General features: G+C 39.9%; 1 protein-coding gene across 5 annotated transcripts in view; it reads right to left on the bottom strand.

Annotated features, from left to right (window-relative positions):
* The window catches only part of LOC119776566 (flocculation protein FLO11), a 79,892-nt gene that overhangs the window by 56,058 nt on the left and 8,467 nt on the right, over window positions 1-15,367 (bottom strand). For 3 of the 5 annotated variants that reach the window (XM_038275038.1, XM_038275040.1, XM_038275041.1), the window contains exons 2-3: window positions 7,037-10,816; window positions 3,652-3,726 (exon numbers count right to left, since the gene is read on the bottom strand). In XM_038275038.1, the coding sequence (XP_038130966.1) occupies window positions 3,652-3,726; window positions 7,037-9,996 (3,035 nt within the window). In that variant the 5' untranslated portion in view covers window positions 9,997-10,816. The remainder of the gene's footprint in view (window positions 1-3,651; window positions 3,727-7,036; window positions 10,817-15,367) is intronic. The other 2 variants (XM_038275039.1, XM_038275042.1) reach the window with 1 other exon arrangement.

Genomic DNA, 15,367 nt, shown 5'->3' with positions numbered 1-15,367 from the left:
GCTTCACATTATCTCCACTTTTTTTCTCCAGCTGTCTGATTCTGTCTTATTTTTCAAACTGTGCTGAACTAACAGCTCAGGGGAAAAAGAGTATTTCCTCTCCTTCTCAAAACAAGAAAATCCTTCTCTGGCACATGAATGAAATATGCTGACACGTGATTGAGCGATAATTCTGCTGTGACTTAAAAAGTCGTTCTTGAACCTGAAGAATAAATAAAATGTTATAAAAAGGATCTCACGGGGGAGAAAAAAGTACATGTGGATTGAGTAAAACAGAGAAGAATAGCTTCAATGCTGACCTTCCTAAAGAGGAATATTTTGACACATCAACTTGAAGCTCTGTTTAATTTCTCAATAAATAATTTCCCCTAAGGGCTCCTCTCCCTCTGCTCTCTCTTTTTCCTTTGCATTTCAAAGCTTCAGATCTTTTCTCTCAGATCCATTTAGTCTTTTATAATTTTTCTCTTTTCCCCTGCCTTTCTGCTATGTTTTTCTCAATTGTTTTTTTCTTTTTTGCCTGCCACTCTCTTTTCCTTTTCTTATGCTTATGTTAGTAGATTTGCAAACACAGCATAAATAGATAACAGAGCATAAACAGATTAATAGAGTAGTCTCACTGAATCATTTATGCTGTGTACTGTAACCAAACTTCGTCTACAATACTGTTTGTAATGAAGCTGAGGTTGAAGATAAGCTGTAGCTCTGGTAAAAGCCTTATTAGCAGAGCAAAATAATGAATAATATATGAGCAAGTATCTACAGTCGAAGGTGTGTACATGCAATTTTTCTTGCCGTTGGTGCACCATTACAAAGACTGATGATGAATATTGGCTTGTTAATTAACTTATCCGTTACAGATTTATGAGATAACTAACACGTCTAAGTTGTTTACACCACAGTTGTATTAATCAGAGGAGTGCTTTACAAGTGGATCTCAATAAATTGAAAATATTTGAAAAGTTATTACCTTCTGTAAATACATTAAATAGGGAAACCATTAAATAGCATAAATTCAGTACACATTTGACCTAATTATACCCTTTTTAACAACTGTGCAATGTTTCTTTTCTTACATGTAGGTTTTCCTTTGCTGAAAAATACTTTTTAATAGTTTTTATTTACTATTTTGTTCTTTCTATGTTTTGTTAATGGCTTTTTTCGTAATTATTCTATTTCTAAAGCATTTATTTCTTTTCAAAATATTGTTTATGGGGTATAGCTTATGAAAATTAAGAATCCATTTCCTAGAATATTGGTTTATTATTATTAAGACCAATAACAGAAGGGTTTTTAATACAGATTATTAAAAATGTGTCATTAAACATCGCTAGGCTTGGTCTCTTTTTGAATGACACCAATGCACCATCGTATGAAGGGGATCAGTCTGTGGCTCTGGTGAAGTACAGTAATAGGAAATTTCATGGGTTTTTTTCAAGTGACTATTAGTTTGCCTGTATTGCCTGGTCTGGTATCTCCAGTGATGGGACTAACGGCGTTGAAAGTAACGGCGTTACTAACGCCGTTACCTTGTTTTAGTAACGAGTAATCTAACTAATTACTTTGACTGTAACTATAACGCAGTTACCATTGCAGAAACCCCGTTACTGCGCGTTACTCAGGTCGCACAATGAACCTTTTTTCATGATAGGACTCGTGCGCAGCTGCGTGAAGCTGACACCCCACCCACGTCAAAAAACTGCAAATAGACTGAATGGTTAGTGCAACGTTAGCGCAGATTTGTGCTGAAAAAAATATTGTTTGTGCTACTTTTGTTTAAGAGATATTAAAGATTATTTTTAGGTCATCCAGAGGTGCGCGCCTTGTCATGAGAGAGGGGAGGATGAGAATGGCTGATGAATAGTGAGATTCCGTCTGTCAGTTGGGTAGGCGGGTGTCTCCGCTGGTGGGTGTTAACGTACAGCACACACAGAGAGATGGAGAGTGAGGATGACTCCAGCAGCAAAACAGCGTTTTCCTGATAGAAATATCGGTGTTAGGTCGAGCTGCGTTTCCCCATCACATACGGTTTCCTCTGCATCTCCGCACAGCGCAGGCGGCACGATTCACCGCACACGCGACATGAAACGCGCATGCTCGCTAAAGGCGCGCAACAGTCGCCCTGTGCTCGCGCCACAGGAGAACTATGGAGAGCGTGAACGATCAAATGATAGCCTATATGGAGAAAAGGAGAAGGATGGATGGATGGATGGATGGATGGATGGATGGATGGATGGATGGATGGATGGATGGATGGATGGATGGATGGATGGATGGATGGATGGATGGATGGATGGATGGACGGACGGATGGATGGATACTCTGCCTTCTCAACCTACTGTATTTTTTATTTTAAACATTATTTGATGGCCTTTGTGGCAGCCGGCAGGGATGGAGATCCATATTTTATGTCACACACAGAGTATAGATTTAGATAGATAGATAGATAGATAGATAGATAGATAGATAGATAGATAGATAGATAGATAGATAGATAGATAGATAGATAGATAGATAGATAGATAGATAGATAGATAGATAGATAGATAGATAGATAGATAGATAGATAGATAGATAGATAGATAGATAGATAGATAGATAGATAGATAGATAGATAGATAGATAGATATTGCAGTACACAGGATTTCAGAATTAGACATCCCCAGTTATTAATTTCATATACTCACCAGATCTGAATGCCCTGTTAAAAAACTTCACATGGCGTTCCCCCCTGATGTCATTTACGTTGAGTTGCAATAAATGCAAAACTCTCTGCAGGTTCTTGTCTTTGTCGTTCGCTCTATTCAGCTGGCTTTGGAAACACACGGCAAGAAGGTGGGGGCCGGGTGGTGAGGGTTACGGGGGCGAGAAACGCAAAAGTAACGCAATAGTTACTTTTACTAGTAACTAGTTACTTTTATTGTGGAGTAACTCAGTTAGTAACTCAGTTACTTTTTGGGAGAAGTAACTAGTAACTATAACTAATTACTTTTTCAAAGTAACGTGCCCAACACTGGGTATCTCTCATCTGTCTCTTGACAATACTTCATAGATTCTCTTTTGGGGTTCAGGACAGGGATACTTGCTTGCATCATTGTTCTATTTAAATCTCTATTTAATTCATTTCATCCTCTTTTTGTCTTCAAACTACTTAGAGCTAAGAATTTTCAATTTCAAAGCTATGCAGTTTTTCATTTTGCTTCATTCAGCCTTGTGCTAAGGATTGATTTCTATTTATTCTCAGAAAGGAGTGATTTATACAACTGTGTCAGCATGTGTGAGTGTATGCAATTTAGTGTGTAAGAAAGAAAATGAAATAGGGGGAAATACATATATTTGTTGTTGATCAGTTCATTAAGTCTGAGGGCATGAGGATGTCAGTTATATGTTGTAATGTATCCCAGATGGGACAATGTTTTGGCGACAAGGGCCATTCTTTTAAGGGCTGCACCCATCTGTGCTGTCACCAGGTTGCAGAACGACAATCCCACCAAGCTATAAAACTGAGCCTCCAGATCTGATGAGATTCAACATGACAGCATGATGCACACATAAATGTGCACTGAGAGAAAGTCTGAGCTCTCAGTACTGAAAAGGGGGAGGAAAAGGCTATGATAAATATGAAGTAATTCAAACATGTTCTGATCAACACACCTGTAGATGATGCAGGCACAGTCCCTGCAGGTCCCACAGTTTTCAATGTCCTGCCCCGTCCTGTAGGAATGTCTTCTGTTGAAAAGCACAGAGATGACATATCAGGGATATAAGGACAATGTGTTGCTGCACACCCGATTGTGTACCCCTCTGAGGCATCAAGATAACTAAGTGTTCAGAATTTCTCGCACAAACATCATAAAGAGTCCACCAATCTTCTTCCTGAAATCACCCCTGACAATTTTTTAATGAACTACCCATCCCCACTCCCCAGACAAGCTCACTCTGTTATGTAAACCATGAATCACTGTGTCACACCGGTCATAACATAATGCTTATAAGGTTAAAGTCGAGTTTGCATGCATACATGCAGTGGTGGAGTTATTATACTGGAACAGGCGTAATGAGAAAGGAGCGCTGTCAGTCAAACAGTAACATGCCTGGAAAGTGTAGCCCTTGTATTAATGTTATCATTCTATCTTGGAATATTGTGATATTCAACATAACAGCATTTTGTATTTACAAACACTGTATAAACCCTTTATATAGATCTGTGTTACATTACACCAACATCAGTGTTTTGGGTCAGTTATGATAAATAATAATATTTCTATTTACTTAATCATTTATATTTTATCTTTATTTACTGTTTCAAAATTCTACAATGTACATAAAGTTCAAAAGTTTTTGCCATAAATACCTTTGCTTAACTTATAAGATGGGTTGAATCTTTTGGGTATCATTCCACAACATACTAACAATAGTTAGCAGGAATTTTAACCAATTTCTCCCTACAGAGCCAGTGTCACTCAGACAGGTTTGTAATCCAGTTTGCTTGCATAAACTTTTTTAGCTTTTCTTTGAAAATGTCCATTAAATTGAAATCAGGGCTTTTTGATGGTCTCTTTATAACAATTACTTTCCTTCCCTTAAGAAATGTTGCAAATAATTTGGTGATATGCTTTGTTTGTGCTATGCTTGTGTTATTGTCCATTTAGAAGAAAATCTTTGCCCTAATCTTTAACATCCTAACTTATGTCTTAATTCGTAGCTTCTGTGTATGTCTACACAATATTCTTTCTTTTTAACCCCCTTTAATTTACAACAGGATGTTGTCATCCCCGAAGGTCACAACTGAGATGATGTTTTGAGGCAAACAAGCTTCCCTTTTGAAACAATGGCTGGTCATTATGACAGAACACTTCATATTTAGTTTCATCAGACCAGAGGACATGTCTCCAAAGATTAAGGCCTTTGCCCCTGTGTGGAATTTTTAACTGTAATCTATTCTTTCTGTATTGCTTAAAGCAAAAAGAAAAATATCTTCCTTTTGAGTTAATAGCTTCTTAGTCTCTCAGTTCGCAGAAATCATCTCAGTTCTGAAAACTATGCTGTCTTGAAATACAAAATGGAATTAAAATTGTGTTAAATTATAGGAACTGAAAACTGTACCCAAGAGTGGACTAGTCATGTGGGTGTGAACAATTCCCATACGATCTTGCTTGTTTTCGTATAATTTTCTTAGAATATTAAACAGTGGTGTTTTGGCTTAAAATGAATTGTTGTTTTTTTTTCTTCAGCTAAATCAAGAAGTATTAGAAGCTTAAAAAGCCATTGTTTCATCATCTGAGCTTTCCCTAAATTTTAAAAGCATTTTTCTTTTAGGGGTTTATAAACTTCTGAATTTAAAGAAAACACTAAAAATTGAGGCTTTTCTGCAAACAGAAGTAATTAAGTATGTCTTTACTGAGTTAAAAAATTTGAAGTTTGTGCTAATTTATTTTAAGATTGTGAGAAAATTGGGTTATTTTTTATGTTCTGAATGTAAACATCAATTTTCAGCTGTTTTACTTAAAGCATTCTTTGCAGTCATAGACACACATCCAGGCTCATATCTTTTCCTTTCCAAGAATGTTTCCACATTATAAATGTACCATTTTGGTGTGATAAGGCAGGAGAAATTACTAAACCGCTTACAACGTAGGACGCAGATTAATTAAAGACTTGATAGGAACAGTAAAGGGTTTACACTAAGAAGCTTGGAGAATCTGAAACCACCAACATGACAGGAGTAAAATGTTGATTTCCATCAAACTCTGCATGCTGCACACATACATGAGGCTAGAGCTGCTTACTATGGGTGCAACAGGGTCACCTAAAGACTTTCTCTAGTCTCACATGACATCAACTCTTTGACATATATATACAGTATCATTTAAATTCATGTAAAATGTCATTAAAATAGGTATACCTACATATCAGTATTCTGTCTTGTATTTCTTAGTCCCGTTTCTTAACAGACCCAGATATTTTGGCCAGTTTATTGTATATTCACAGTCTTCTGATTAAATACAAATTGTTTTGGGTCTCCCTCCACATAGTCTTATATTAACAATGACTACAATATTGAAGTTGACTATAATTAGGGTAACGACATAAAAAAAAACCTTAAATAATATTAAATAATCACCTCACCTGTTTTATGTTGAGGAATAATTTACCATAAACAAACCACTTTCTACACAAATGTAAAAAATTATGTTTAAGTGTATGGCTGCATTACTTATGTTTTTAGAATGTTTTGTGAATGATGAACTCTTGAGAAATTAACTGTGTTGAATAAAACAATGAACACACTTACCTGCTTATTAATTTCTACTGCCCTACAACTTATTTTGTACCATCTATCTTTCTGTTGGGCAAAGCAGATTCTACATACAGAGCAGCAGATGGTTGTTTTACACAACGCTTGGCCCTGGGCTACGAGGTCCAGCGGGGCAAGGTTTACAACACTGTTGGCCTGAGGGGTTTTAGTCAAAATGTATTTACAGCTTCAAATACTTGATTGCTCTCCTTCTGACCTAAGACTTTTATGTTGCTTTAAAAGTAAAACAAGTTCCTTTTTGACAACTTATTTTAATCCTGGGTCACAATTAATTTCAAATTATTTTTAACACTACCAATGCATTGCTCAAGAGTTGATAAAACTGCATAAGGCCAAACCGTCTCTTGAGTGAGTCCCCTACAACTTCTGTTCCAATGTAAAGATTAAGTTTTTAGACCCAGAAGTTTCCAATCCCTATCAGGTATATTAATGACAAAAGTAATAGCCATTTCTATGTTTAAAGTAGTTTAAAGGGGAACACAATTCAGGAGAACCAGAGTGCTTTCCAAATAAGTTTCAATCAGTGTCTAAAACAAAACTAAAGCAAATTCTGAAATGGTTGCTTGGTGCAGGACTGTGAAACATACGCTCCCAACCCTAAAGCCATGGTTGACTTGTTTAATAGAAATAATTACATGCTTATGTTTAGATGCACTTCTTACACCACTGATGCGTGTTGCCCCTTATAGTAATTTCTCAACAGTTCAGTGTACTACTCACCCATCTCTCTCGGCCTCCTTTTTCTCAAGGTCTTGAATAACATCCAGTAGGACCTTGATGGTGTTTTGGCTTGTCTCCAGGACACCCTCAAGACTGTGAAGCTGGTTCTGGAGACTGCGAATGTCATGCAAGGGTCCATTGGGGCTCAGGAGCTTTTCTGTCACCCTTGATGGGTCGAGTTTACACCTGGCTCCAGACATCAAACCTCCGAGAATTTCTTGAACCTGTCTTAAAGTGTCGGCTTGTGTGGGACTCAGCGGCCCAGTGCCAGATTGCTCCCCAGAGGCAGAGCAGCCCCTGGCACTAGAGCAGCCCTGCTGGTTAGGAGGCAAAGAGCATTGGCTGTTTGGTGTGTTGGGCCTGATGCTGGCTCCTGAGCAGAGCATTTTGTGTAACACCCCAAGCTGAGCTTGGGCTGAGCTAAGACAGCTGGGTTTAAAACAGGCCTTGGCAGGGGAGGAGGTGGAGGAACGCCTCTCTCCCTTCATCACAGCAACTGGCGGTGTTTGAGCTCTGTGCTTCAGAGAACTAGCTCCCCCACAGAGCTTGGGTAAGTCTGTACACTGTACATCCTTTGTATCCGGCTTTTTCTCCTCACTCTCTACAACTTTTTCACTGACCTTGCTCTCTGTCCTGAGCATGGGTGTTCGAGCTGTGGTGCCTGCTGGCTCACTTCCCTTTTTCCTTGGTGTGTAGGGAGGAGGTGGTGGAGGAGGAGGTGGAAGTCGAATGCCCCTTTTATCCTGAGCATTATAGGGAGCTTGAGAGGGGGGGGTGTATGGTGGTGCAGCGCGGAATGTAGAAGAGTACAAAGGAACAGCTTTAGTTGGAGTCCCAACAGCTTGAGCATTTTGAAGAGTGGAAACATAGGCTTTCACGTTTGGAGGTGGAGAAGTGCAAGATTCAAGTCTAGGGACAGGGGAGGGATAAAGGGTCATCCCTGTGCTGGTAGGGGGGATATTTTGCACTGTTTGATATGGTATATTACAGTGAGATACTGTTTGTATAACTGTGGTGTAAGAAGGGGATGTTTGATTAATGTGAGGTACATGTGGGCCACTGGGATGTGTACTGGTATAATATGATATGGAGGTGCAAGATAGGGCAGTCTGAGTCACAATTGTACAGGGTGTCAGGTTTGTGGTAGGTACATTATTTGTTAGACTTGTTGATGGCTGCTGATGCCTTACGTTTGGGGCAGCATTAGGCTCTATGATAGGTACACAAGGTGTTAAAATGGTGCTTACAGTTGGTGTAGGGATAGGACAGGAAGAGGAAGATATCAGATGTGGTAGTGGGGAGATGCAGTTATGTGAGGAGGACTGTGGGACAGTAAAAGAAGGACTAGAGCAAATAGAAGCTTTGCCAGGTGGGGTTGGTGGAGACAAAACAGTGTAATAGGGAATAGAGCTTTGTGAAGTGTTAGTTGCACAAGTGGAGGAAGTAATAGATAGGATGTCAGGTGGTGGAGGAGAGAAAATTGCTAGCTTGGTAGGAGATGAAGAACATGCCTTAGAGCATTGTTCAGGAGTTTGTACTGGTGCATTTATAGGCATTGCAGGGGAAGCAGTGTAAGGCACAGTAGAAATGTTGGTTGTGGGAGGGATTTGGTCTGCTGGAGCAGATATTGGGGTATCAGAATTCAAGCTGGATGTCAAAATTGGAGGTGAAGAGTCAACTGAGCTACAAGTTAGCAATTGTGTAGTACAATGGTTTTGATTTTGAGAAGAGGGAGATGGTGAGTTTGTTTGTTTTTTAGGGGTGCATTGCTCACCATTCTGAGGTAGGGTTGGACAAGAATCTCTTGTTTGAATTTGTGCTGAGCAGTGTTCAACACTCAAGGTTGGAGACTGATGTTTATGTTCAGTTTCACATTTAGTGGTACAACGCTTTGAAATTGGAGGTGAAGACAAACCCTCAGTTTGAACTTCAGTGGTACAGAGTTTGGTATTTAAAGGAGATGGTGATTGGGGTGGGCTTTCAGTCTGTGTAGGAGTCGTGCAGAGGTGAACTTCCTTTCCGGGATCACTTGTTGTCCGGCTTAGGCGTTTTCTCCTCCTTATCACTGAAGGAGTGCTACTACCCTGGCGCTTTGGACCATCTCGGCAAGATACAGAAGAACTATGACACAGATCGCTGTTGTGTAGAACTGAAGGTGGACAGCTATGTCTTGATGTTTTTGCTATAACACCTGACTTAATTTCTGTCCTTGATACTTTAGATCTTCGTTCTACCCCAGTTTTATCCACAGAGCTTGAAGGTCGGCTTTGATCTTTGGACCCAGGCAGCACATGGTTGTGGCTAAGGTACTCATCTTGAGAGTCATGCTCATCATCTCCATCCACACCAACTGAGTCCCCAATGCTGTGGCTACGCACATGGGTGGATGAGAGAGACTGAGGTTTTTTTAGGCATGGTGAAGTCTGAATGGCTGTGCTGGTGCTTGTACTGGATCTTCGTGTCATTGGTAATGTTAGAGAATTAGATTGTGGTGGTGCCCAACATCTCCGTGTAGGACCAGGCGTCAGCGGATGAGGTGGGGCCCTTGCTAAAAAAGCAGCCACCTTTTCTATAGTACTGGCCATATCCCCACGCACAGCCCCTACCACAGAGGTTTGACCAAGTAGGCTTTCAGTGATTGGTCTGTCAGACCATAGATGTTGGGACATGCTGTTGTATTTGCGAAGTGGATGAGGGCTGTCACGGTCTTTGGCAGGCCGCTGACGGGTGTTGTTTTCTCCTGTTGCACTGTTGCCACTACTGCTACTGCCATCCTCAAGGTCTTTGAAGCGGACCTGATGGGTTCGGTTCCGGCGCCGTTTTAGGCGACTTTCAATATCTGGTGAGTCTCGATTGAGCAGCACAGAGCGCACAGTCATTGTTCCGGGCAGCTTGTCCGTCAAGGTGCTCTTGCTGTTACTTTGGCCAGTGAGCAAGTGATCAGGCTCCTTGCTCACCATCTCCTTGGCCTCTCTTTCTTCCCCAACATTCAAATACAGCTTTCCGTGTTAAAGGCCTTTTCGTTTCTGTGTCAACAAAGAAAGTTTTTTTTTTTTTATTACTTTCTGCTTATAGCATTAAATACATGTAAGGTCTACATACTTTATTGATGAGTCCTATTTTCTCATAACACAGTCAAAAGTTAAGTCTAGCTCTGCAAACTTTAGTCCATTTGCAGTTCAATTGCTCAGCTTATTGTTTAGATTCCTTGACGGCAAATAAAAGGAAGACTATGTCCTCAGATCAAGGTAAAGCAACATCCTGGACAGTAAAAACGGTGTTTCAGATCACTGTGACTTATGTTAAATTCTACATCAAATGGGAATTTACTTGTAACATTTACTTGTACAAAAATGGGACACATTAACTTAAATTAGAAAAAAAGCAGCATTAGATATGTTAAAGTGAAGATGTCCATCATTTTATGCGTCCTTTGAAATTGTGCACCTTTGCCTTTACTCTCATTTCTACTCAATGTCTCATGAAAATATAATAATGAGGCCAGAAGGGCGTTTAATGTTGCTGGACAGAAAAGAGGCAGGGAATTTGGCCTGTTTATCCATAGGTTTGTCTACTTGGTAGTCCCCTTTTGTCCCCATGCTTTGTCCCCTGATCCCTCAGGAAATCCATTGGCCAATGTACCGCATGAACTTGTCATGGTTTTCCCAAAGCATGCTGCCTTTTAAAATGTATTCACTCAGTCTGTAGTGTTATTTTTCTTTCTTTATGTCTTCTGTCCGGTCTCCTGTCAGTGTGTCATTCTGAAGATGGTGTTACCGCCTACAGAGAAGTACACACAAAAAAAAGAAGAAAGAGACTGAAGTTATTTAAAAATACCTCACTGTTAAAAACAAAGTTCTTTGGAAAAAACAGGATGAAATAATGTCAACAGCTACTTTGAAGTGAATAAGGAAACAGTAAGCACATTAGGAAGAAGTAGAATCTGCTAGTTAGGAGAAATGGCAGAATGGTTGGAGGTTGAGTGGAAGAAGAAAAGCAGCAGAGAAATAAACACTCAAAACAAGAAGAGGGATTGTAATTAAGGCTTATTCATATTGGCTGAAGGGGATACTTATGTTTTATGTCTATTTGATTTTCTCTGTATCATTACCAATTGTTAAGAGTAGAGTTGCTGTACCAGAGAAAACAGAGTGTTTTTTTAGCTCATGAAACACAGAGTGACTGTTATCATACTTCCCATATGCATGTGCTTTACAGATTTTCTTTTTCCTCTGTGTTTTAACAGTGTTTGGCCCTGTTATAAGTTCTTGATGATCTGCCACAGTGACATCCGCTCTGATTCATCTGGTCAGTTTGTGACAGTCTGTCTGCCATGCTATGGCTAGTAGTGTGTTCTCGACACTCTGATTCTGCAGCCTGTTTGATTTTTTTTGTATATGTATTTATATATCTATATCTATAAATATATAGATATATAAATATATCCCTTTCACTGCTTGTCTGTAGAGCAAGCAGTCAGCGTGATGCTGTCATCTGCCTTACAGGATCTATGGATTTGTTCCTTGTTAACTCTTAGTGATAGCCCCTGACACTGACAGGCCTGAGCGCTAATTCTGGGTGCGAGTGTGACTGTCCGTACTCTTATCTGCTGTGGGAGGGGTAATTAGTGACTCCTTCACAGCTCCCAGGTTATTTAGGGAGTGTGATACCCGAGGCCCTGCCACATTTATTTATGTCTGCCGTTTTTTTTCTCTGCCTTTCTGTATCTCTTTTTATGGCTCTGTGGAGGAGGATTATTGTTACAGCCGCACCCTTCCATCAACCTCTTTAAAAACATGGTTATTAGGATTAATTATTATTACAGTCACACAGATAGGGCCTTAAGGAAAATAACAACTATCATGGAATATGAAACATGCCACAAATTTCACATTTATTTTTCTTTACCATAACTTGTGTGTGAAAAGATGAACCAAGACCACATCACACTAAAAGAAATTGCATGCTTCTCTGCAAATAACTCTAGGCCAACCAATGACATCTAGAGCAGTCTGTGAACAGAAATGTAAAGGTGTTGCAAATTTACAAATCTGGACACTATCTTCTTAGGTCAGGTGTATTGTTGTGGTCATTTTTTAGACCCGATTTTCTTTAAAGGATAATAAAGCAAAAGATCTTAAATAGAAAGAACTCGTCACATATTCCAGGGTTTTATTACTAAAACAATTATTTCATACATGAAATTATTTTCACTTAGTCTATTACCCCCCACATCCCACCCCCATATGATATGGGGTTGTAAGGTACCTTGTGAAAAGCTCAAGTTATATGAATACAATTACAATATAGCATTTGAAATTTTAAAATCATCAATTAATTTTACTTGATAGTGGTTTTCAATTACAACTCTCCCCAGATAAAATCTATCCCACATCAACTGTTTTTTATCACTAATGTACTTTAAAAATCTGATGGTTGGGGTTGTATCCCATATGGTGTAGGAAACTCTCTACTTTTACTGTTTACTGTACACTGACAAACTTTCCAGTTTCATCCACGCTCCAAAGGATAATTGTCCTCTCTCATAGTATGGAGTGTCTCCTTGAGTGATCCCTTGTTCTGTCTTGCTTGTAATTTTCCATTCAGTTTAAATAATTTCTAAAACCCTTTATTAATCCCAGAGGGAAATTAAATGTTGCAGTAACTGATAGGTTTCTTTTAAACCAGTTGTTATAGGTGTTGATGGCGGTAGGCAGAAAGGATCTTCTGTAGAGGTCTGTCTTGCACTGGATCTGGAGAAGCCGCTTTCTTTATGCATTTTTATCAGATTAAACATGGCTTGCAGCAACATCGCCATAGCTAACTGACATGTTACTTAATAAAAACTTTCCATATCGCATTAATTTAAACTTTCCTCCAGTATTGATCTGTGGTCTGTGCTAGATTGTGGCCTTTACTTCCTTTTTACTACAGCAATGCATGACAATGTAATATTGTAATTTGAAGTTTGCTTAAAATTCTAATTTCAGTTGAATGAAAACCCAGAAACTAAAGACACTCTAATGCTGATTAACAATCTGATTAAGAGGTTGCTCCCTGTTGTCCATTATGTTTTTCAGTTCAGTTTATGACGAATTTCTCTTTGTGATATAGACTCCGGAGGTTCTGGTCTGGACTGTTCCTGTCTGGCTGGGACTCCATCCTGGAGAGAAATATCAGCTGTGCTGATGCCATCATCACCTCTGTTTATAGATGTTGGATCTTGGCCTATTTTTCAGTGGAGTCCTGTTTCTCTGATTGTGACTAACTGTATGAGTTATCTTTCATCCTCTGACATGGGACCTGGCTCTGAGCTTTCCGGGATGGGGCAGTCTGTGGAGCTGGTTGACATTTGCCTTTTGTATCTCTGCTTCTTTCTGTATGTCTGCATCCGTTTCCTTGAACCCCATTCGGCATTGGCAGATGGCCGCTCACAGTGAGCTTGGTTCTGCTGGAGGTTTCTTCCTGTTAAAAGGTCGTTTTTCCTCTCCACTGTCACTAGAAGCATGCTTAGTGTGAGGAATTGCCTTCAAGTCAATGAGTCGATGCAATCAACTGGTTTTTCTTAAATAGAAAACTTTGAATCAATTTGACTGTATCATCTGGTTGAATTGTCTCTGTAAAGTGCCTTGAGAAGACGTGTTTTGAATTTGCGCTATATAAATAAACTGAAATGAATTAAACTGAATTGAAGTTACAATATGCACCATCTTGCTGCATATATTGAAGGGCCTAATAAGCTTCCTTAGGAAGTACAATCTGCTCTGTCCCTTTTTTTAGACAGCTTCACAATTGCATCTCCAGTAGAGGTTGTTGTCCAGGTGAAGCCTGATGTATTTATACTCCTCCTCTAGTATTCCACTTGTTTCTGTTTCATCTGAAATCTGCAATCAGATTTTTTCACACAATGCCACAAACCGTCTATCTTGCTGATTTTTCTAATTTAAACCCGTAATTTGTATCTCCTACTCCACGTCCACATTTACAACCCTGCACCCTTTTTTGGTCCCACCCTCAGTTATTCCTTCGCAGCCTGCAAACTAGCCTTGGGTCAAAATTTATGCCGACAGTTTAATGAATCCAAACCCCCTTAATGCTGCACGGGCTCACTCCAGGGGCTGAGACCAGCCATTTCCCCACATGTGACATTTTCATGTTAAGCTTTTATTGGCAGACAAGAAATAAATCAACAGGCAAGAGGATGAACGTGTGCAAAAGCATTCCACCAACAGGGGTCATAACTCTCAATGGTTATTATTTAAGATTTACTCTAGCCTTCTTGCTTCCTGCTTACGTCTGTGAGAAGTATAGGCATATATTCCCTCATGTGTGGTTGGTGTATGTGTGACGATAATGCCAGCATGGTATCCAACCTTTCTTTTCTAAGCCGCAGTTACTCTGAGGAGCTCAGATCCAATGGATTCAAGGACCAAGAACATCCAGAATGTGCGTATCTAGTAATAATATTCTGAGCCGGAGTCTCACAGGGTGGAGGGAATTACATTCATGACAAAAGAACACACCTTTGTCTCTCCCTATGTCAGGGCAGTAGGGGGTTCAGTGGATTGAATTGTTATGTAAAGAAACGTCAGATCAGATTGCCCAGGCATGCTTAAATTTGTCAGACAGGACTGAGCTGAGGAGGAGGCAGGAAGAGGAAGGAGAAGAGATAGAGATGCTTAGTTATATTTAGAGATGCTATGAGACACAGTGAACTGAGAGGACTAGGATTCTGAATAAATAAGAGGGAGATGGGGCAGAGAGAAAAAGCAGGGTCTGGAGGAGGGAGGATAGGTGGGGGTGTGGGGGATGTTGGGTTGACAGGCCGCAAAGCAGGAGGGAACAACCCCTGGCAGCAGAGGAAATGTCATGGTTAGGGTTCAGTGAAGTGGTAAATCGGGAGCATCAGCGCGTCAGGGCATTTAAGGGTTTACTGGAGAGGAACTAAGAAAAGCTATATGATCAGTCATTGGGCCTGTGAACACAAAGAGGCTCCTGGTTTATACCTGTGCTCTGTCACAGGAATTAACAGTGCCCTCATGGCACCCACACTAGATGCAACCTGCATCAGCCATTACGGTTCTTCTGCGTTCTTGTCAAAAGAGATCACAGATTCAAGAACAGCTCTCTGGGAGTTGCCATTAGATGCGTATTTTGTCAGGTAAGCATTGTGTTCAGCAGAGTGCAGCAAAGTCTTACACAGGGGGGAGTTATATTTTATTTGATACAATACAAGTAGCAAGCGCATTAAAAAATGCACATGAAGGACTTTGTGGGGACAAAGATTTCTCTGTAAGTGCAAGCACATGCGTATGTAAGCAACCTTAAACA

Source organism: Cyprinodon tularosa, unplaced genomic scaffold (assembly GCF_016077235.1).
Source record: "Cyprinodon tularosa strain WSP-4 unplaced genomic scaffold, ASM1607723v1 ctg94, whole genome shotgun sequence".
Classification (NCBI taxonomy): Eukaryota; Metazoa; Chordata; class Actinopteri; order Cyprinodontiformes; family Cyprinodontidae; genus Cyprinodon; species Cyprinodon tularosa.
This window is presented reverse-complemented; position numbering and strand designations above follow the sequence as displayed.